The sequence below is a fragment of the Somniosus microcephalus genome, chromosome 3 (assembly GCF_052327205.1).
Source record: "Somniosus microcephalus isolate GS21.2 chromosome 3, FLI_Smic_1.0, whole genome shotgun sequence".
NCBI lineage: Eukaryota > Metazoa > Chordata > Chondrichthyes > Squaliformes > Somniosidae > Somniosus > Somniosus microcephalus.
Window position 1 is genome coordinate 292,822,923 of NC_140989.1, and position 22,292 is coordinate 292,845,214.

Consider the following 22,292-nt stretch of genomic DNA (forward strand, 5'->3'; position numbering starts at 1 on the left):
GACGCCAAACGTTTTATCTTTTACTTCTGAGGGAAAGCAATTTTGTGCACGGAGTGCGTTTTACGGACGTGCTATTCGAAATATCTGTTGGAAATATCACATGCATTTCCTTTCTTGAATAACGGAGTTCCAGTCTCTTCCACTATTGTGTGGCTTTGGGACTCGCTGCCCTCACAATATCACGACCATCCTCCCAGCCGCATTTATCTGGATTTACTTTTTTTGTGGGGGGTGGGCTAATTTAAAAAAAAAATAAAGCGTTAGTTTTAAAGAGGTAATTTTTGAAGTTGTACCAAAGTTAGGTGTTTCATTATTACCCCTGTGAAGTAAAATGGCCGCCAATGTAAAGCCTTTTTCATTAATGTCGACAGGCGATAATTATTGTTTTGTAGCTTTTACACTTAATTTTTGAGCAATGTACTGATATATTACAGGTTTAATAATTTGCAGATTATTAAATGGGCCGAGCAATATTGTGCATAACATGAACTACGTTTTAAGCCAAAGTATGGCGAGAGTCGTAAAAAGCAGGCTTCAGGGGCCTTGTAGCCTACGCTTCCTCCTATTTCTTAAATGGGAAAGACGTAGATAATTGAGGGAACATGGCTAGCTGAAAAAGGAGTAAATACAATTAATTTTTCATTGTTGCAAAAGCAGTCAGTTGTCGGACTAATTTGCATTTTAGCAGAAAAACATGGGATTGCAGGATGTAATCGTGAAAAACGGGTGAAATAATTTCAACTGAGTTCATTGCTGTCATCAGTGTCAATTTATTTTAAAAACGTATCAAGAAAGATATAATTTAATACAATTAGCTGTGCCTGGCATCAGTAGAGATGGTAACAAAGAAAAATGGTCATGTACATTTTATCCCCCTTCAAAATATTGTTTCAAGCTCTGGTTGGTTAGAGACTTGTGCAGCACCTATTAATATTCTGAAGTATAGTAAGGTCCCATCTTCATGTGTGGGACTTAGTTGTCAAATAGGCTTACTTACCACCAAAGTAGCTTCTGTTTGCTTCTTTAAGGATACACGGACTTGGCTAAGCCTGAAGAATTTAGGTGCAGATTGACGAGAGTTAAGGATTTGGGGCCTCTATGCACGAGGTGCTGCTGGAGTTTCACTGACTAAAAATGCAGTTACGAGCACGAAGCATTAATAAGCTTCCTGTTTATCCATCTTCCAGTCTCTGAAAGTTAACATGCAGGTACAGCAAGCAATTAGGAAAGCAAATGGTATGTTGGCCTTTATTACAAGAGGATTTGAGTATAAGAGTAAAGACGTCTTAGTGCTATTATATAGGGCCCTGGTGAGATCACATTTGGAATATTGTGTACAGTTTTGGTCTCCTTACCTAAGGAAGAATATACCTGCCATAGAGGGGAGTGCAACGGAGGTTCACCAGACTGATTCCTGGGATAGGGGGATTGCCCTATGAGGGGAGATTGAGTAAACTAGGCCTATAGTCTCTGGAGTTTAGAAGAATGAGAGATCTCATTGAAACATACAAAATTCTTACAGGGCTTGACTGGATAGATGCAGAGAGAATGTTTCCCCTAGCTGGGGAGTCTAGAACCAGGGGTCACAGTCTCAGAATAAGGGGTCAGCCATTTAGGACTGAGATGAGGAGAAATTTCTTTGGTGAATCTTTGGAATTCTCTACCCAAGAGAGCTGTGGAGGTTCATGACAGAGATTGATAGATTTTTGGATATTAAGGGAATCAAGGGATATGGGGATAGTGCAGGAAAATGGAGGTGAGGTAGAAGACCAGCCATGATCTTATTGAATGGCGGAGCAGGCTCGAGGGGCCAAATGGCCTACTCCTGCTACTATTTCTTGTGTTCTTATGCAATCATGTTACGTGTTACGGAATTGACTTGCAGGTTTATCTGGAGCCAAATGATGAACCCTAATGACAAGTCTACCCCTTTCAGGTATAACAATGAACTAGAATGACTTCAATAATCACCTGTTAATTACACTGCAAACATTAAGTACTATTTTGGTCATACTTGAGCTGATTGCTAGAAAATACCCATGATCGTTGTCAGTTTTTAATGTCAAAAGTAAACATTTTTATCCCTTCTAAATTAGCTAACAATAATGGTTTTCTTGATGAATCAAGATGACAGACCAAGGTCCATAAGACAGAGTGCTGCCAAGGCTGAAGAATAAAAGATCACAGTGATGATTACATGATGCCAATGTTTTTTAAAAGTCAAAGTTATGGAAGGAAGGGAAATAAGGAATTCCATGGCTTTGAGATCCCGAGTGAGTAGGAGATTGCAATAAGCTTTGATTTCAACACCGCAGAGCTTCCCTAAGTATTCAGGTCTTGGATGGAGTTGGGCTTTCAAGAGTTAAGTTTTCAAAGATAAAGTAAGTGGAACAAAAGAGAACTTTTGAAGGCGTGGGAGTGCCATTTTAAGACAAGAATTTGGATCTTTAACACTCCGCTTGCGTGAGATCACCACTTGTAGCCGTAACCTTTTTAAAAAAAAATAATTGTTTAATAAATATATTAACTAAAAGTCTTGGGCGTGGCACACACTGTCCACAAACCTTGCGTCCTGCTGTCACGATTTTTGAGTACGTTTATATCAACATTTATAATGTAAAATTGCCATGTAACCATTTATAATGAGAATTTCTATGTAAACAATTGCCTGTCGGTGTAAACAGGCCTCCCACCACTGGTGGAGCTGTGGTACGAATTGCCCAGGTCTGCCTGCCGTTTTCTTCCTTCTCGCCAGGTAAGTTTTATTTTTAATTTGATCTATTAACTTTTTGCATTTTATATTTCTATTTTCATGCCTTCCCATTCCCATTCTACCTTGCTTCCCTCCAGCTTCCCAGCCTTCTCCCCTTCTCTACCTGGGGCAATCTTGTACACCCATCACTCATCTTCGCAGCCTCTCGGGCAGACCTACTGGTATTCCTGGCAACCCCGCTTAAATTTTTGCATCATCACTCATCCCTGTCGGTTGCTCCACTATTTGAATTAATATCTTTTCCTCCACCATTTAAACTTTCATTCTTCCTGCTGCCAGCCCAACTGCTTAAATTATTCATTTATTTTGCTCTGCTGCTTAAATTTTCTTGCCACCTGCCTTGCTTTTTAAATCTTAATTTATTTTTCAGCTGCACTGCTTAGATTATAATAGTCTGCTACTTAAATTACAAATTTCTCTTACCTTGCTGCTAAATTTAAGTGCTTCTGCAACCCACCCCACTACCTCTTTAGAGATTAATATTATGTATAATTAATAATCTACACTTTAATATGATGTATCATTGCTCCTATAAACACTAATATTATGTTTGCCTACAACACAACACTTGTGTTTCAGAAGTAATTCCTTGACTATAAAGCACTTTTGGAGATCCTAAGACATATAAATGCAAGTTTGTTCTTTATATATTGAAAGTAATTAATATTACAGCATATTTAACAACTCACCGAGCAGTACCACAAGTGTGTGTATGTGTTTTATACAAGTAAAATCCACTTGGCTATTACAAATCCATGTGTGTTTGACATCTGGAAACTTGATTCAAATCTCATGAAATTACTATGCTCATTAATGACAAGTGTAAGAAATTGTATGTTCACGTAACTGCTACAAAAGAGATTTGATACTCTGGTATGTAATTATAAATCTGTTCATCTACAATAGTGCAAAACTTTTAGTCAAGGCTAGTGTCACTACCAGTTCTGTAATGTTTATTATATCATGGGTTATTACACTATAATTTTATTAAGCTGAAACAGTTTATCATACTGACTAGGCAATACATTTTCAATACTCTGACTTATTAACATAGGGAATGCATTACGTCTACTTCTTTGGGTGCATTGGAAATACACCTGTGTGATCCTGTAATCATAAAATTAGTTTTTTTAATGTATGTTGCGTGATTCGCTACATTTATTTCTACTTTCCTTGTAAATCCTTTAAAACTTTGCATGAGGAGGATTTAGCATAAAGTGATGTAAAAGCTCTAGGTACGACTTTTACTTCAGGCAGTTGGCTGAAGAAATGCCTCTTGCACTCCTATGTTGCAGATTGTAACCTGCATGAAAGTGCTACCGATGCATTAAATATTGTGGTACTGTGAACTTTGAAAGTTTATATCTAAATTTAAAATATAGTGCTATCTCAAGTTTGTCAATTGAAGAGTTGTCTTCTGTTTAATTTGAAGTGCATGCTGATGGTAGAGGAATTAAAAATACAGAATACCAAGTCATACAAAAACATAAATTGTCTCCAGCAGGTTCCACTGTTTTGTTTTCTTGGTGCCAGCCCCAGTTATCCAGTCCTTCCTGACCTCAGCACTTTTTTTCCTTCAGGGTACCAGTTTCTCTTGAACCCACATGTGTTACAATGGCTACATGAGTTATACTGACTGCCACTTCTTTTAAACTCATTAGTGTTCTTTGGACTAGCTCAACAAAGGAGGCTTCAGAAATGAATTGAGCTTTGACCTTTATAGACCCGTCTTTCAACTTTCTAAGAGGAAAAAAATATAAAAACATCACCCAGGCGGTTTTAGAGGTGCTGCCCAAAAATTGATGGAAATGACGATCTTGTATAAATTGGTTGGACTCCTTGCCCCGAGGGAAGTTTCAGGATTCTGGTGATAGCCAAGAGGAGAGCCGTGGCTTTGTACCAAGGGAGAGATGAGAGAAATAACAACAGAAAATGCTGGAAATACTCGGCAGGCCAGGCAGCATCCATGGAGAGAGAAACAGAGTTAACGTTTCAGGTCTGGGACTCTTCATCAGAACTGGTTCTCTCTTGTTTCCCTCTTTCTTTTCTTTCCTTTCTCTGGTAATATCTGTTACATCTCCAGCTTTTTCCAGTTCTGATGAAGGGTCCTAGACCTGAAACTGGCCTGCTGAGTATTTCCAGCATTTTCTGCTGTTATTTCAGATTTCCAGCATCCGCAGTATTTTGCTATTATATGAGAGATGAGAGATTTTTTGTTCCGGTTTGGAACCTTGAATCTGCACCCAGGTCCCTGGGAGATCAGAGAGCGAATAGCACGCAGAAAGAAAAACTCTTGCGACTGTTTCCAGTATAAAAAGGGGTATTTTTTTAAAAAAAAATTTAAATAAAGAGAGAGGGAGGAAGCTACCTGTGTTGAGTCTCTTGCTAGAGTAATAAGATAGTTGCATGCTATTTTTGCCCTCAGTACCCGTGGTGGGGAAAGGCAGGTAAAGGAATAAGATACAGAAAACTAAAGGAGCTAAGAATCAAAAAGCAAGGGAGGAAGACAAACATAGGCCGGAAAAAGAGAATTTGAGTGAGACGACGATGAGTGATTCACTTATTTTGAGGGGGGTGAATGTTGCTGTTGGTTGTACTGTTTAGATTTTGTCTTCATGTAGTTTTGGTTGGGAGTGATATATGGATACCTGGTAATGTGATTGACCTTGTGTGTGTTGAAAGTAATTTTGTGCAGCACTATTAGTGGTATTATGCTGCTGAAGGGCACACCCATTGCACAAGAGAAGAATAAGATTCCAAAGTTTTAAAACTTCAAATTGAGCTAAATTCCAGTTACAGAAAGCTGGAATGGCTCTTTATTGAAGTTATAGCTCACTGCTGCTGAATCTGAATACTGAGCTGCACTCAGTAAAAGAATTTGTCAATTCCAGTTCGATCGAAAAGATGGTTTAAAATGTTACAGAGCAATATAAATACTGATAGCGTTGTAGTGGTCAGCACCCCTGCAATTACTGACACATTTTCAGTTGATGACCCTAAACCTTTTTCAAAAGGAAAATTTGTATGAATCTATTCTCTTTCTAGTATTTTTTTAAAAAATTTCGTATCAGTGAGTTGCCATTGTGACACCCTTCCACAATTGCACTCGGTTGCTGATTGCTTGTTGATGAGCTAAACTAAAGTTCTTAAGCAAAAATTGTCACAATTAATAATTAAAGTATTTGCTATCCAGAACTGCAATTCTGCATGACTGAACGTCATTAATGATACTGACGTATTAACCCTTGCCCTTCCCACCACTCTTATCTGGATTTTGGGAAGGAGGGCGGGGGGTGGGAAAAACCTGAGCAGTTATGGATCTCTTCCTACTTAACTGAAGCGGTTTTGTGTAATTTTTGCTTTTTTTTCCCCATCTGCCCCATAGTCACCTTGCGGGGTCAAGATTTGCTTTCTTGACCTTCACCTATGGCAATATTTAATTTTTGTGGATCTGCAATAATAACCTGGACATGCAGGCTTCATTTTCTATTCTTCTCCTGTAATGAGTGTGTGTCTGGTATGTGTCATCAGAAATGATGGGAAAACTGATCCAGTGGTGACTAGCCTGCTTTGAAGCATTTAACTTCTTTTATCACTTGGTATGGTTGAGATTGAAAGATCCATTTGTAGCAATTTGTCTTTTCATTTTCTGTTTTTTTTTAAAAATAAGATGCAATGTAATCTCAACACTATGGTTCAACCATATTTTGATTTTTTTTCAGTGAATCACCGTTGCCAGTGACGTCTCGTGTGTGTTTCGTAAAGTTTCATGATCCTGACGCTGTGGGAGTGGCGCAGCATTTGACAAACACCGTCTTCATTGACAGAGCTTTGATAGTTGTACCTTACACAGAAGGTTTGTGTTTTATTGCTTGGGGGCTTTAGCCCTTTATAACCTCAGTTGTACCCATTAGAGCATTTTTCAGTAAATTGCAATGTACCAGCATGTTAAACATTATTAGTGATATTGATGCATTAACCCTTGGTATACTGCCATCATTAAGACAACAAAAATGTAAAATGTTAAAGCTGCAGTGTATTTTGAGAAATTTCTGAGGAAACCTGTCTGACTTTTTTGACTAACTTCAGTGGATTCTTTAGCGACAGATGGTTGATGTAGGGTCTAGACGAAATCATTTATATTAGGACTGATGGTTATGGACAGTTGCAACTAAGATAGATTGCACTGTAAAACAATTAGTTTGACATCTAATTTTTATTTAGTATTAAATAATATCCTTTTGGCCATGGGGATGTTATTAGACCATAGCCATGACAATGCACATTGTTTCTTGTAAACACTACCATTGGTAGTTACACAATGAGGCCACACAGGATAATAATACACCTCAAAATAATGTTGAATACTAATTGTCACAAATTAATTGTATTTCACTACCATTGTCTATCTTACAAAAGTGTTATTTTACTAGTAATACAGTAATATTCTACGGAGTAATTAGTGCTTAATGCACTGTAGCATTAATATTAACTTATTTTTAAAATATGTTTAGTAATTTAACTTCTTGCATTCAGTTCTAAACCATGGCACAAAAATATTTGGTTGTAATACCATACCTGCTGAAAGTGACTTTTTATTTTTGCCGGAGAAAGCCCAGTTTAAAATGGAAGCACCGAGGAGTGAATCTATTAGCATTCTAATTGCTTGTGGAAATATACATGAGTATTCTCAAAAGAATTTTGTTTTAATGCAGTACACCAAGGGTTGTTAATGGGGTGGGACTTCTTAGTCTAAAGTTTTTAAAAAGTTGGTTAATCCAGCTTTTTATGTGTGCTTTTGTGAAGGTGGAGTTGTCTTTTTTAATAACCATATTGTTTCATAAAACCCAGAGCATCACCCAAAATAATAAATTCTTCTCTCTGTTATCTGTGTGTGTGATTTTTATAGTGGAGAAGGCAATTGCAGAGCCCCTTCCCTGATGACTGAAAAAGTGGGTCCTCTGCAGCGACAGGGGATTCTAGGCAATTTACAAAAGGCCAGCAAGCATAAGAGTCCCCATGTGTTGTCCTGTTGTAAACATTTGTTTTCGTTAACTACCTTTTCTCTTCACTGTTTCTATATTTCTAGGCTTTGATGTTATCCAGTTTAGATTGTATGAAGGAAAGAATTCAGCAGATTAAAAGAGGGCAGGCTAAAAGAGAAATTTATTAAAAGGGATAATGTACTATAGAGTCGGTAATTTTGGCACAATTTATTTTGGTTTGTGTGGGACTAGAAAGTGATTGATGGTAACAATTCAATTTATAAATCAAATTACACACTTGGAATGGCAACACAAAGCTGTGTATGCCAAAATGGCCTGCTTTATGGTATCTGCAATCACACATTATACTACACTGAACTGTTTTTTTTTAAATAAAATTCTCTCTGGGTCCCAGATAAGTTGGTGCTTCATGATTGAACTGCAGAATTCCTTTATTTTAAAAGTACTCATTACATTAACAGTAAAGTTTTTTGGCCTAGTATTATGTGTAGCTTACACTTGAGAATTTTTATGCTCTGAGCCAAGTTTCTTCAAAAAGAATTTGGTTAGGATGAAAACATTTCTGGTTTAGTTGGTGAAATTGGTCAATAAATCAACTTTTGAAAATTTGGGGGTAACTTTTGAATAACTGATGAACTTAAAGTACCAATTACTGTGTACTTTGATGCACATCATAAAATCTAACCTTTCTGGAGTCCAACATAGAGGTTTCTTTTTTTATTTGCATGTTTTAATTTGTGTGTGATTGTGATTTGTGCTGTAATGAAGATCTGGATTAGCTAAATACAAACAAGAAACACGGTAAGCAAGTAATATGTGCAATAACTTGCTCAGCTTGAAAAAGGACTTACAGCATGTCGGAACTCTTGTTTACTGGTAGACGATGGCTGTCAGTTATCTTTCATTCTTTTGTCTGTTTTCCTTCCCCCTTTTTTCTTTGTTCTTTCCCTCCTGTCAAATTCCTCTTCCATCTGAGTATGAACGCCAAAGGTACATATGAACTGCGTAGTAAATTTCATAAATCATTTAAAAGACAAGCCTTTAGTTATGACAGTTGGTAGCATCTCAGTGGTGTAAACGACCCGGATAACGCTATGCTAAGTGCATTCTGTTAATTTTATCAGCACCGCTCAGTACAGAAAGTGGAACCATTGCCTTTGTTTAACAGTGGTTTTTCTTTTTTTGTTGTTGTGTTTTACAGTTCTTTTCCCTGGTTCAGCCAGACCTATTTACCAGGCCCTGCTGAAAATACCACCCAACAGTTTTGCCTTCTGCAGCTAATCCAGTTTCTCTTAAGTGTCCTTTACTTGTTGTATGTTTTCTTGCTGAGGTGCTACACAGTATCTTTATATACATGCAGTGCTGATAATTATTATCTGTAAAGGATAGAAATGCAGTTGGTGTGTATATATATTTACAGAATGTCACTCTTGATTATGGGGCATTGGGGCACAGTGGCAAATTGATATCTAGTAAAATTGCAAAAAAAGTGGTTCACTTACACAAAAAGTAGCATTTAATATATAATGAGCAGTATGTTTCAGCTTGTTCATGAATTGCTCCTGTCTAATGGTAAGTTCTAAACAAGTCATAGTGAACTTTTTCATGATTTTGGTCCCTAAATCATAAACTTTTTTTTGTCTTGTGTATCTTGATTTTTCTGTGTGCTTTATAGTGAAGCAGCCGACACGAGTCGCTTGTTCATAAAACATCTTTTGAAAAGTTGAGAGCACAACCCCTGGAGAACCGACTGTGCTTGCTTACGTTTGGTTCATGACTAAAAAATCGAGTACAGGTGATAATATCTTGGCAGTGTTACAAAAAAAAAGTAGTGTGTATTGTGATATTTATTTATTTTTTACTATAGTATATACTGATTTGTAGATTCAGGGCAAAAAATCAAATTTTACATCTATGGCATTTCATTCTAAAAGTTTAAAGGTTTCAGTTGTAATTAGTAAAACATAAAATCTATTTTAGCAAGATTATAAGTGTACTTTCTACAAGCTAAGGTGCTGAAAACAGTGAGACCTTGTTTTGCTGGGTGTATGTATGTGTATTGTCTCAACTTGTGTGGGTTTATTCTAATACAGATCTGAATTTTTCTACAGGAGTCATTCCTGATGAGTCTAAGGCTTTGTCTCTGTTGGCACCAGCTAATGCAGTGGCAGGTCTGCTGCCTGGAGGTGGACTTTTACCTACACCAAATCCTCTGACATCAGTAAGTAAACTGTTCAATTTCAAGTTAGTTAAAATAATCATTGTTTTTAAAGGGGCTTAATTACTGATGTGTATTTCTAGGTTTTCTACATGAAATTATTTTGAAATTGCAGTACCTGTATAGGAAAATGAGCCAATCTTAATGTGAGTGGAAGGTACAATCCTCAAGCTATTAAGATTAATGGTGATTAGGCTTCCCCATTAGATCAATTGAATTGAAGTTTTTTTTTCTATTCACCACTTAAAACACACATTTTTAAAACTGGCAGTCACTTGTATCTGCCAAAAAATGAATACCATTATTCATTTGCATTAATGTCAATTTCAGTGCTGCCGCTTATTGCGTCTTAAGTGTTCCGTTTATTTTGGGCAGAAATAAATGTGTGCTTTTGCTGGTCTAAATGTATTTTTTTATTCTAACTGATGCCCTCTAAGAAAAGCAAAAAGCAATTCTTTCACCACTTAAGTTCAGCCTTTGTTGATTTACATCGTGCTCTGCAAATTGTAGCTGGCATAATTAGCACAATGCTAAATCAGCTTGGATGTGCTGTCTCTTTAATTATGTTGTCTGCTACAAGCACCAAACTGGCTTTTGAGTTAAAAGTAGAAAGCTGTGGCAACCTTCCGTTTGAGACTTTAAATGTCCTTCAGGCAATATTGTCTTATTTAAAAGTGGTGCTCGTCTGCTGTACATTGAATATCAGTGGTCTGCATCTGATCCCTACAGTTTGACATCTGAAACCATGTCCTGAGATTATCAGATGATTAGATTAGAATTGATGGATAAGAGGAGCACAAACACTGCCCAATGGCAGTTTCATATAAACTATTGATTGAGCTCTAAAGGATGGAGTCTGTCCCAGGAATAAGGATTGTGGAAATTCACAGAATTGTAATTTGTTTAATTTGAGTCTCGTAACCTGACAGTCTGGGAACAATTTAGATTAGATGTCCCAAAGCTGGGTGATTCGAATACTCACAGTCCCTTTTTATAAGTTTCATAAAAGTATACGTGTATTTTTCTTGGTATAGCGGGCAAATCACGTTTGAATGAAAGTGCCAGTTATAAGCGGTAGGACTGTATTGGTTAGTATAATAGTTGAGAGATTTTGTACTGTGACCATTTAGTGAAAAGTACAATTTTATATTTTGCATTCTAAATATAGATTGTATCTGGAGAGGATTTGAATATGTAAAGTATAACATGGATGTATTGTTGATTTATGTATCTGTTACTGGTGGAAGCAATTTGAAATGATGAATTAACAATAACACAAAAAATGTATTATATGAAAGCACATTGGATAATGTGCCACTTTTTAGTTGCATATTGGCACCAGTGCACTAAGTATCCCAGTGATAACACTGGGAAATATTGACAGAAACCAATACTGATGGTGATTTTTTTTTGTGTGCTTGTGGGAATAGAATAACTTTTTCAAAACCCTACAGCATTTGTTCTAAATTGGATCAAAATGCATAGGGCAAATAGTCAGCAGCATTGGTTTGAAATATCTGAATCCAAATAATTTGTGACTACTCAAATTCCCATATATTTATTTTTGAACCCTGCATTTGCACCAAACTGTAAATTGGTGTCTTCAAGTTCATATCTTGCTTCAGATGGAGGGTGTTCTATAAACACTTGGGAGGGTGAGTGAGTTGAGATGGAATTCAATCTTCTCAATGCAGGGTACTAAATTTAACTTCATTCATTTTATCAATTGAGGGTAGAGGTAATCTGAAAACGGTCAACGTTTCCAAAATAGCATTAACAGTGTTCAAACAATATGGATATGTTTTGTATCCATAAATAAGACTTCCTTCCAATGTAAATCTGCAGTGTCTTTTTTTACAATATATTTTGTAGCAGTATACAGGAAATAAAACACTGAAGACCATTCTCAATTAAAACTTTTATGCAAACAATTCTTTCAGGCAGTTTTTTCTTTTAACCAGCTCAGCGGTGTTCCTTTGGCTACTCTTGGAAATGTTAATCCTGGTTTGGACCCTACTCTTGCTGCACTTGGACTGCCAGGAACAAACTTAAATTCACAGGTAAGTTGTGTGATGGCTGTAATAGAATTAATGCTAAAATGGTGGTTGGCTGCTATTTTGACCTCATACCATATGCTGATCAGTGATTCAGGTTTTACATGCTTCTGATAGTGCAGGTCTCTGTTAATAAGTATGCCATACCTGTTAACAAATACAGGAAACTTTGTGCTATCCGGCACCGATGGGACCGAGCTGCTGCCGTTCCCTCAAAACTGCCGTACACTCCAGAGCTAATGTTGAAACATACATCTCCGTATGAATCAACAAACCCTGTTGCTTAGCAACAGCCTCTAAACAGTCTGCAAGCGTCTCTAGCTGAAGCTGTTGCTTAGCTACAGACGTTGCAGAGCTTGACTGTTCAAAAAAAAAAGCAAGAAAAGAATATAAAACGGCTCCTGATTTTCGCCGGTGGCTCCAGCTTGCTGGACGGTTCGCCTCTGGATAACACAAAGTTTCCTGTAACACCTTTGTGGGGTACTCTGTTGCCTTTGGTATTTGTGCTTTAGATCCATTGATCTTCAGGAGTCTCTTGATCACCTCGGCTGCTTTTTCCACCCACTTCTGTACGTCCAGATGTGAACAGTGGTATTTGTGAAGTTGTATTCCTCTGCCAAGTTAACTCATCTGGTGTAGCAGGAGGGGCACTACAGTTGTCCCCAAAAATTCTCTAGGCTTTGTAAGAGGCAAATCAGCCTAGCTTCCCACTCCTTATCACACTACCCAGTGTCTCTTGCTAGATGGTGTATACATGTCCTAATAGGGCAGTGTTGCCCTATAGGCATCAGAGAGGGTTGCATACAGCTATTTAATGTAATGTGGAAGGACATGCCAAATACGTATATAGGTATATAATATACTCCAACTTTCTCTATGCAAGTTAGAGTTGCACACATACTGCTAGTGATGTATTTCTGGGGGGTTCAGTGGATAGTGTGTTTGTGTGCAGTGCTGCATCCCACACATATTGAAAAGTCAACAGATAACTGGGCTTTAAATACTGTTCAGATTACTGGTAAATTCTAGGCATTTAAAAAATTGACTAACATCATCAATATCATTTGGTACTAAATCCCAATAGCTAAGTGCAAATTACATTTTATTATCTATGGGAAAGTTAATAAGGTGCCAGTAGATAGTGAAAACCAGTGGTGGTGAGACCGACATCTTGTATCAAGTTTTCACTTGCTTATTCCTGATTTAGTGTTAACATGAGGCTTTAATTACTAGAACGGATTTTACCAATATTTTCAAGCAAGTCTGTACTTTGAATCTGTAAGGTTTATGCTACAATTGTTGCATCCGACAGGGTGCATCTGTAGGGTATTAAATAAATCTGGAATAAAATGCTAGTATCAGTAATGGTGATCATGACATTACTGGATTGTTAAAACAACCTATCTGGTTCACTAATGTCTTTTACGGAAGGAAATTTGCAGTCCTTACCCATGTGACTCCAGACCCGCTGCAATGTGGTTGACTCTTGACTGCCCATTGAAATGGCCTAGTAAGCCACTCCGTTGTATCAAAACTGCGACGAAAAACGACGACAATAGCAGTATAGCACCTTTAAAGCAGTAAAACATCCCAAAGCGCTTCACAAAATGGTTGTCAAAAAAATTTTTGATACCGAGCCACATTAGATGTTGGGGCAAATGGCCAAAAACTTGGTCAAAGAGGTAGGTTTTGAGGAGCATCTTAAAGGAGGGAAGAGAGGCGGAGAGGTTTAGGGAGGGAATTCCAGAGCTTAGGGCCTTGGCAGCTGAAGGCACCGCCACCAATGGTGGTGCGATTGAAATCGGGGAATGCTCAAGAGGCCAGAATTACAGGAGCACAGATATCTCGGAAGGTTGTAGGGCTGGAGGAGATTAGAGATGGGGAGGGGCGAGGCAATGGAGAGATATGAAAACTAGGACAAGAATTTTAAAATCGAGGCGTTGCTTAACCAGGGGCCAATATGGGTCAGCGAGCACAGGGTGATGGGTGAACGGGACTTGGTGCGAGTTAAGACACGGGCAGAGTTTTGGCTGAGGGTAGGACGTGGGAGGCCAGCCAGGAGTGCGTTGCAATGGTCAAGTCTAGAGGTAATAAAGGCATAGATGAGGATTTCAGCAGCAGATGAACTGAGGCAGGGACAGAGTCTAGCTATGTTCTAAAGGTGGAAATAGGCAATCATAGTGATGGCGCGGATATGTGGTTGGAAGTTCATCTCGGGGTAAAATTAACACCAAGTTTGCGAACAGTCTGGCTCAACCTCATAGTTGCCAGGGAGAGGGATGGTGTCAGTGGCTAGGGAAGAGTTTGTGGCGGGGATTGAAGACAACGGCTCCAGTCTTCGCAATATTTAGTTGGAGGACATTTCTGCTCATCCAGTATTGGATGTCTGATGAGCAGTCTGACAATTTAGATACAGTGGAGGGGTCGAGAGAGGTGGTGGTGAAGTAGAGCTGGGTGTCATCAGCGTACATGTGGAAACTGTCTGTTTTTGGATGATGTCGCCGAGGGGAGCATGTAGATGAGAAATGGGAGGGGGCCAAGGATAGATCCTTGGGGGACACCAGAGGTAACGGTGCAAGAACAGGAAGAGAAGCCATTACAGGTAATTCTCTGGCTACAATTTGAGGGATAAGAATTGGACCAGGCGAGTGCAGTCCCACACAGCTAGACGATGGTGGAGAGGAAGGGTGAGGAAGATAATAAAACTAGATGGGCCTCCCGGCATCAACCGTGGCACCTGATTCGGACACGACAAAGGACACCCAGCCCAGTCGACCCTGCAAAGTCCTCACTCCTCACTAATATTTGAGGACTTATGCCAAAATTGAGAGAGCTGAACCGCAGACTAGTCAAGACAGCCTGACATAGTCATACAGAATCCTACCTTTCAGCCAACGTCCCAGACTCCTCCATCACCGTCCCTGGGTATATCCTGTCCCACCGGCAGGATAGGCGCACCAGAAGTGGTGGCACAGTGGTATATAGTCGAGAGGGAGTGAGCCTGGGAGTCCTCAACATTGACCCTGAGCCCCATGAAGTTTCATGGCGGCAGGTCAAACATGGGCAAGGAAACCTGCTGATTACCACCTACCATGCTCCCTCAGCTGATTTAATCATGTTGAGTACCACGTGGAAGAAGCACTGTACTCTGGGTGGGGACCCTCAATGACCATTACCAAGAGTGGCTCAGTAGCGCCACTACTGACTGAGCTGGCCGAGGCCTGAAAGACATAGCTGCCAGACAGTTGTGGCAGGTGGTGAGGAGCAACGAGAGGGGAAAAACCTACTTGACCTCGCCCTCCCCAATCTACCTGTCGCAGATGCATCTATCCATGACAGTATTGGTAGGAGTGGCCACAATACAATCCAGTGGAGACGAAGCCCCATCTTCACACTGAGGACACCCTCCATCATGTTGTGTGGCACTACCACCATGCTAAATGGGATATATTCAGAACAGATCTAGCAGCTCAAAACTGGGCATCCATGAGGCGCTGTGGGCCAAGAGCAGCAGCAGAATTGTATTCCCCCACAATTTATAACCTCATGGCCCAGCATAATTCTCACACTACCATTACCATCAAGTCAGGGGACCAACCCTTGATCAATGAGTGCAGAAGAGCATCAGGCATACCTAAAAATGAGCTGCCAACGTGGTGAAGCTACAACACAGGACTACATGCATGTTAAGACAGCAGAAGTAGAATGCTATAGACAGGGCTAAGCGATCCCACAACCAATGGATCAGATCAAAGCTCTGCAGTCCTGCCACATCAGTTGTGAATGGTGGTGGACAATTAAACAACTAACGGGAAGAGGAGGTTCCACAAATATCCCCATCCTCAATGATGGTGAAGCCCAGCACATGAGTGCAAAAGACAAGGCTGAAGCGTTTGCAACCATCTTCAGTCAGAAGTGCTGAAGCCAGCCTTCAGCCAATTTGATTCACTCCATGTGATATCAAGAAACGGCTAAGTGCCAACATTCCCTCTAAGCTGCGCAGCTTTTAGCCGGGCCCGGGACCGCCATTTTCAATGTTGTGTTAAGTTTGTGAACGGGCCATGCAGCAAAAATAAATTAGGGTGAATATCGCCAAGCGCACTGGACAAAGCAAAGGCTGTGGGCCCCAACAACATCCTGACTGTAGTGTTAAAGACTTGTGCTTCAGGACTAGTCGGGCCTCTAGCTAAGCTGATCTAGTGCAGCTACAACACTGGCATCTACCCGGCAAAGTGGAAAATTGCCCAGATTTGGCGCCTCCACAAAAAGGAGGGCAAATCCAATCCCAACTAATCAGCCTACTCTCAATTATCAGCAAAGTGTTGGAAGAGGTTGTTGACAGTTCAAGTTCAAGTGGCACTTGCTCACCAATAACCTGCTCACCGATGGTCTGTTTGGGTTCCGCCAGGACCACTCGGCTCCAGACCTCATTACGGCTGTGGTCCAAACATGGACAAAAGAGCTGAATTTCAGAGGTGAGGTGAGAGTGACTTCCCTTGGCATCAAGGCAACATTTGACTGTGGCATCAAGGAGCTCTAGTAAAATTGAAGTCTGTGAGGGGGTGGGGGGGGCTCTCCTAGCTGGAGTCATGCGTAGCACAAAGGAAGATGGTTGTGGTTATTGGCCTCCATCATCTCAGCCGCAGGACATCACTGCAATATTTCCTTAGGGCAATGTCCTAGGCCCAACCATCTTCAGCTGCTTCATCAATGACCTCTCCATCACAAGGTCAGAAGTGGGGATGTTCATTGATGATTGCACAGTGTTCAGTTCCATTTGCAACTCAGATAATGAAGCAGTCCATGCTGCATGCAGAAAGACCTGGACAACATTCAGGCTTGGGCTGATAAGTGGCAAGTAACATTCGTGCCAGACAATGACCCTCTCCGACAAGAGAAAGTCTAGCCACCTTCCCTTGACATTCAATGGCATTACCATTGTTGAATCCCCCACCAACAACATCCTGGGGGGGTCACCATTGACCAGAAACTTAACTGGACCAGCCACAAATACTATGGCTACAAGAGCAGGTCAGAGGCTGGCTATTCTGTGGCAAGTGACTCACCCACAGACTCCCCAAAACCTTTCCACCATCTACAAGGTACAAGTCAGGAGTGTGATGGAATACTCTCCTAGCCTGGATGAGTGCAGCTCCAATAAGACTCAAGAAACTCAACACCATCCGGGGCAAAACAGCCTGCTTGATTGGCACCCCATCCACCACCTTAAACATTCACTGCTTCTACCACCGGCACCCCATGTTTGCAAGATGCGCTGCATCAACTTGCTATGGCTTCTTCGGCAGCACCTCCCAAACCCATGACCTCTACCATCTAGAGGACATGTGCAGCAGGTGCATGGGAATACCACCACCCCCAAGTTCCCTCCAAGTCACACCATCTTGACTTGGAAATATATCGCTGTTCCTTCATCGTCGCCGAGTCAAAATCCTGGAACTCCCTCCCTAACAGCACTGTGGGAGTACCTTCACATGGACTGCAGCGGCTCACCACCACCACCTCCTCGAGGGCAATTAGGGATGTGCAATAAATACTGGCCTTGCCAGCAATGCCCACATCCCGTGAATGAATTTTTAAAAATCCAACAAGCAAATGTTTGAAATCTTCAGGCCTTGCTCCCTTCAGCCTCTTCCATTTTCTTCCCTTGTGGAGGGTATGAAATTTAGACTCCATCCAAGAAAGTTTGAGAATCACTGATTTTAGGTCTTCAACACTTCAAAAATAGTTTTATCTAGTGACAAACTTGATATTCTCCAAAGCAAGTGCAGAGGAGCAAGTAGCTGTTTAGTAAGTGGAAAGCATTGATGTTGAAACTTTTTATTTGATTGCTGAATAACTGATTGAAAAGACATTTGCTAGAAATAGAAGTGTTCCATACTTCGTAGTTGTGAAGCTTGGAATTTATTTAAGTTCTGCAATGATTAATGTTTGATACCTTTTTTATTTCCAAAGTACACTGGTAAATGTTTCTTTTTCGTTACCATTTCGTAATGTTTATTTTTTCCTCTTAGGTTACAGCAGATCAGCTTTTAAAGCTCATCACTCAAGTTGATCCAAAGTAAGTTGGATAATTGTTCTACTTTTTATTTTTGGCATAAAATGTTTTCTGTACATAGCAGTTGGTCAGTTCAGTGAGGGAAAGCATCAAGCCTGTCTGCTCCTTGTTTGTTTCACTTTCAAATGCATGGGATAAGTTCCTGTGTAGCTTTTGGGGGGAAAAAAGCAATGGCTTCCCCAGTTGCCAGAGGGTAAAGTCTGCTGTAGTTCTAAGCCATGAAAGAATATTCCAGGTTCACTTCTTGGTCTGTGAAAGTAATAAGATTACTGCAGTTGGTCTCCATGCTCCTGCATTAGGGAAGGGAAGAATTAGCCAGAGTTCCTACTTCTGATTGCTGTCTGCTGACCCCTGATATTAAGTCTATGCCTTATATATGCGAGAACAGGATCTGTTGTGATACTTCAAGGTCGAATAGCCTGCTTGTATCTGGTTCACACATCAAGAACAGATACTTGGGTGAGGTATAGGAGGGGTGCTGACAGCTGTAAAATTCCAGCTCGGCGAATATTGGTGCCTTCAAGAGAAATTTGAAATTGCAAATGTTGGTATTTTTCTCCTTCATCTTAATCAGGTGGCATATTCATATTTTTCAAAAGTCACATTGGTACATAGAGGTTGGAGTATGGTCCACTAACAGTTCCATCAAAGCTGATCTGCTTGAAAAAGGGCAAACGTCTGATTTATGAATGAGATGAACCGTTTTCCCAGCTAGATGGCCATGAGGGGACAGCACTGTCCAAACTCATTGGCTGGAGCATGATATGGCCTACCTGGTACTCCAGAAACTGTATTGCATTTGGCTGCTAAAGAATTAACTGTTCTCCAGATCTATATGCTGCCTGGAAAATCTTTCCCAGCCAATTAAGTGAAGGCGCTGCCCCATCAATTAGTGGACCCTATGGTCTTTTCCCACCTTCCTTTCCATGTGTGTGTAAGTAAAATGCTGTATGTAATCCATTTTCAGATAGAAGATGTTTTGTCTTGAACTGCACTGTATGCATTCATTTTTCCAGGTTAAACCATGCTGCTGGTGCCATCGTAAGTCCAGCCCTGAAATCTGACACTTCTTCAAAGGACATAGAAGAAGCAATGAAAAGGGTTAAAGAAGCACAGTCACTGATCTCAGCAGCTATAGAAACTGGTAATACTTTTTTAATGTTATCTCACTTCTGATCTTGGTTTATTTATACAACTTAGACATAAAATAATCGAGTGGGACTAAGGTGCTATGGAGCCACGCTCCCCTTGTGTTCACTTTTGTATAATGAGTTTAGAAGTGATTGGATCAGTATCCATATTATGCTAATTACAGGAAACTTTGTGTTATCCGGAGGCGAACCGTCCGGCAAGCTCGAGCCACCGGCAAAAATCAGGAGCCCTTTTTTTGAACAGGCAAGCTCTGCAACGTCTGTAGCTAAGCAACAGCTTCAGCTAGAGACACTACAGAGATGCTTGCCGACTGTTTAGAGGCTGTTGCTAAGCAACAGGGTTTGTTGATTCATATGAAGATGAAAATCTCCGTATATTTCAACATTAGCTCTGGAGTGTACGGCAGTTTTGAGGGAATGGCAGCAGGTCGGTGCCGGATAGCGCACAGTTTCCTGTATGTGGAAAAGGCTTGATACACAAATTCAAGTCGTGACTGCACATATTTTTAAAGCACAGCCTTAGCATAAGTCAGTAGAAATCTGAAAGATTTTGTGGGGTTTTTTTGTAAATTGAGAGAAACTTTTTTTTCATCAAAACTGAGGTACCCTCATCTTGACAGTAATAAATACATGGCAGCATTACAGTACTGGTCTAGTCTCAAGCAGTACGTTAATGAGCTCTTGTATTATTCAGTAGAGCACTTAGATATTTTAAAAACAGGCATTTATTCAATATTTTAACAACTGTAACAGCTCTTCTACATCAGGCTACATTGGCATAGGCATTTTAGATTGCTATTTTGTGAATGATGTGCACCATTACAGCTGATGGTAACAATGGCAGACATTTGACTAGTGTCATCAACTATGCAACAGAAATGGCCATTTTATAATATCCAAGTATGGGGTGTTTGGCTATTTCTGAGGTTGGCATTTAAAGTTTAGCAGGCAGTATAAAACGAACAGGGATGTCGGATTAGACTTAAAACTATCATTTCCATTTTTGACGCAGATTTTAACTTGAAACTTTGGGAAAATCAGGTCAGTTTCCCTTTACTTAGGTCAATTTTGGCTGCAGTATTCCACTAAGTTCTGAACGGTGCAAAGAGCAATATTTTGGATTAATTCTAATGTTGCAGTGGGTGTTGTATTGGTTTATGTGTTTTTTTTTAAAGAAAGCAAAATCTCTCCGTAATACCAAACTGGTATATACTTTCTATGCCCTCTAATCAAAAAATTGTTGCTAGTGTTGAACTAAGTATCTACGCTCTTTGTGGCTTTATTGTATATTTTGTTCTTGAATTCTGCCAATTACTTGTGGTTTTTATATTTCAGACAAAAAGGATGACAAAAGGAAACATTCTAGATCACGGTCTCGTTCACGCAGGCGGCGGTCCCGTTCCCGGTCAAGGCACAGGTGAGAAGAAGGGAAACGTTCCTGTTTTCATTGAGAATTTTGTTGGGAAAGGATGATAATTTGAACAAGTGATTTGACACATTGTGACAATTCAAGAAATCTCATGTAATGTGATTTGTTGACCATTTACTGAAATTTGTATAAGTTCCAGGGCAGTGAAAATGCTGTCTTCTAAGTGATTTTCCTTACTGATATGTACAAAATGTGAAACGTTTGACCTGCAGTTACTTATGATTAGCCAAAATAGTCTTTGTGTATTATTGGGAAAAGTACAGCACAGAATACAGCAGCTAGGATATATGTCCAGTCTTTTTTTAGTTCTCAGGAATTGCCTCTATCCTGATGTCATCCAGACCACCCATCTCCTGATCCTGCCTAGCATAAAGGCCCAGAATCTCTCTCAATTCTGCATCCTGCCCCCCAAACAAGTTATGCAAAGGTCCTTTAAGCCCTGCTGTGGTGTTGATTACCAGGTGGGTGATCAAATAAAGAAATTAAACTAAACAAGAATAAAAAATGATAAGTACCAAGAATTGCCAATTACATTATAAATAATTTCAAGACACGGTAGTGGATGGATCAGCTTCTATCTGAATACATTCCAAGGCGTGATTATTCCTGATGCAGGGCTTTAAGCTAGGGAGACATGGTTGGCCCTGTTAATTGTGATGCTCTAAATTAACATGAAATTTGATCCATTTTCTGTTTTAGCTGGCCGTGTGAGTTGTTCAAATTGTATCGCCCCCAACTTTCAATCCCTCCATTTACCTAGTCTGATTTAGCAGCCCAGAATTATCAAAATGGTGGATCTAAAAGTGTAAAAGCTGCAAAAAAAAATTCCAAGAGACCTTAAAAGAAAGTGAATTCTCTCTGGTTTGGAAATCTTCTGGCCAGAACTCATCTGTCCTTCTCTCTCCGAAGCATTACAGACATCTGTCAGTCAAGAGATGATTGGATTGATACCATCTGAACTATTTTTCAAGAAGAGTGGGATTGCAGCTTATATCTTGTATACCAGTACCTCTGATCAGCCAATTTCCAAATTGCCTCATGTTTTACCTTTTCATGTGGCTGCATTTCTCCATTGTCCTTTTGGGAGAAGTTGAACATGTGGGAGATAAGGTTTCAGCATCAATGTTGGCAGGGTCAGTGATTTTAAAGGCATAGGCCAGTTTTCACAGCAACCTCCCGATTCACTTCTAGCCCTGCGATGGAGCCGCCTTCCTGTTTTGAGAAGTAGACATTTAAATGAAAATGTTCCCCCTTATAAGCATGGGTCACCCAGGGACTTGCAGCAAGTTATCTCAGCCGTTTCACTATAGCCTAACCAGTTTAGGGAAAGCAGCAAGAAACTATAGAAGCTGGAAATCTGAAACATGAACAGAAAATGTTAGAAATACTTGTCTGTCCTCTCCACAGTTGTGGAGTTACCTACCAAGTTGATGGGGGTTCCACACTGGAAACTGTTACTTGTCTGTTCTCTGCACAGCTGCTAACTGATCTGAGTGTTTCCAGCAATTTCTGTTTTTGTCACCAGTTTAAGCCTTCCTTCAGCCCAGCAATGCATTGGGTTATCCTCGGCGCACATGATCTCCAC

General features: G+C 40.0%; 1 protein-coding gene across 7 annotated transcripts in view; it reads left to right on the plus strand.

Annotated features, from left to right (window-relative positions):
• Positions 1-22,292, plus strand: part of srsf11 (serine and arginine rich splicing factor 11) — a 39,633-nt gene that overhangs the window by 1,143 nt on the left and 16,198 nt on the right. For 4 of the 7 annotated variants that reach the window (XM_085982775.1, XM_085982777.1, XM_085982778.1 and 1 more), the window contains 6 exons: positions 6,496-6,629; positions 9,891-10,000; positions 11,938-12,057; positions 18,084-18,130; positions 19,144-19,271; positions 20,614-20,695. In XM_085982775.1, coding sequence (XP_085838901.1) covers positions 6,496-6,629; positions 9,891-10,000; positions 11,938-12,057; positions 18,084-18,130; positions 19,144-19,271; positions 20,614-20,695 — 621 coding nt within the window. The other 3 variants (XM_085982776.1, XM_085982779.1, XM_085982780.1) reach the window with 3 other exon arrangements.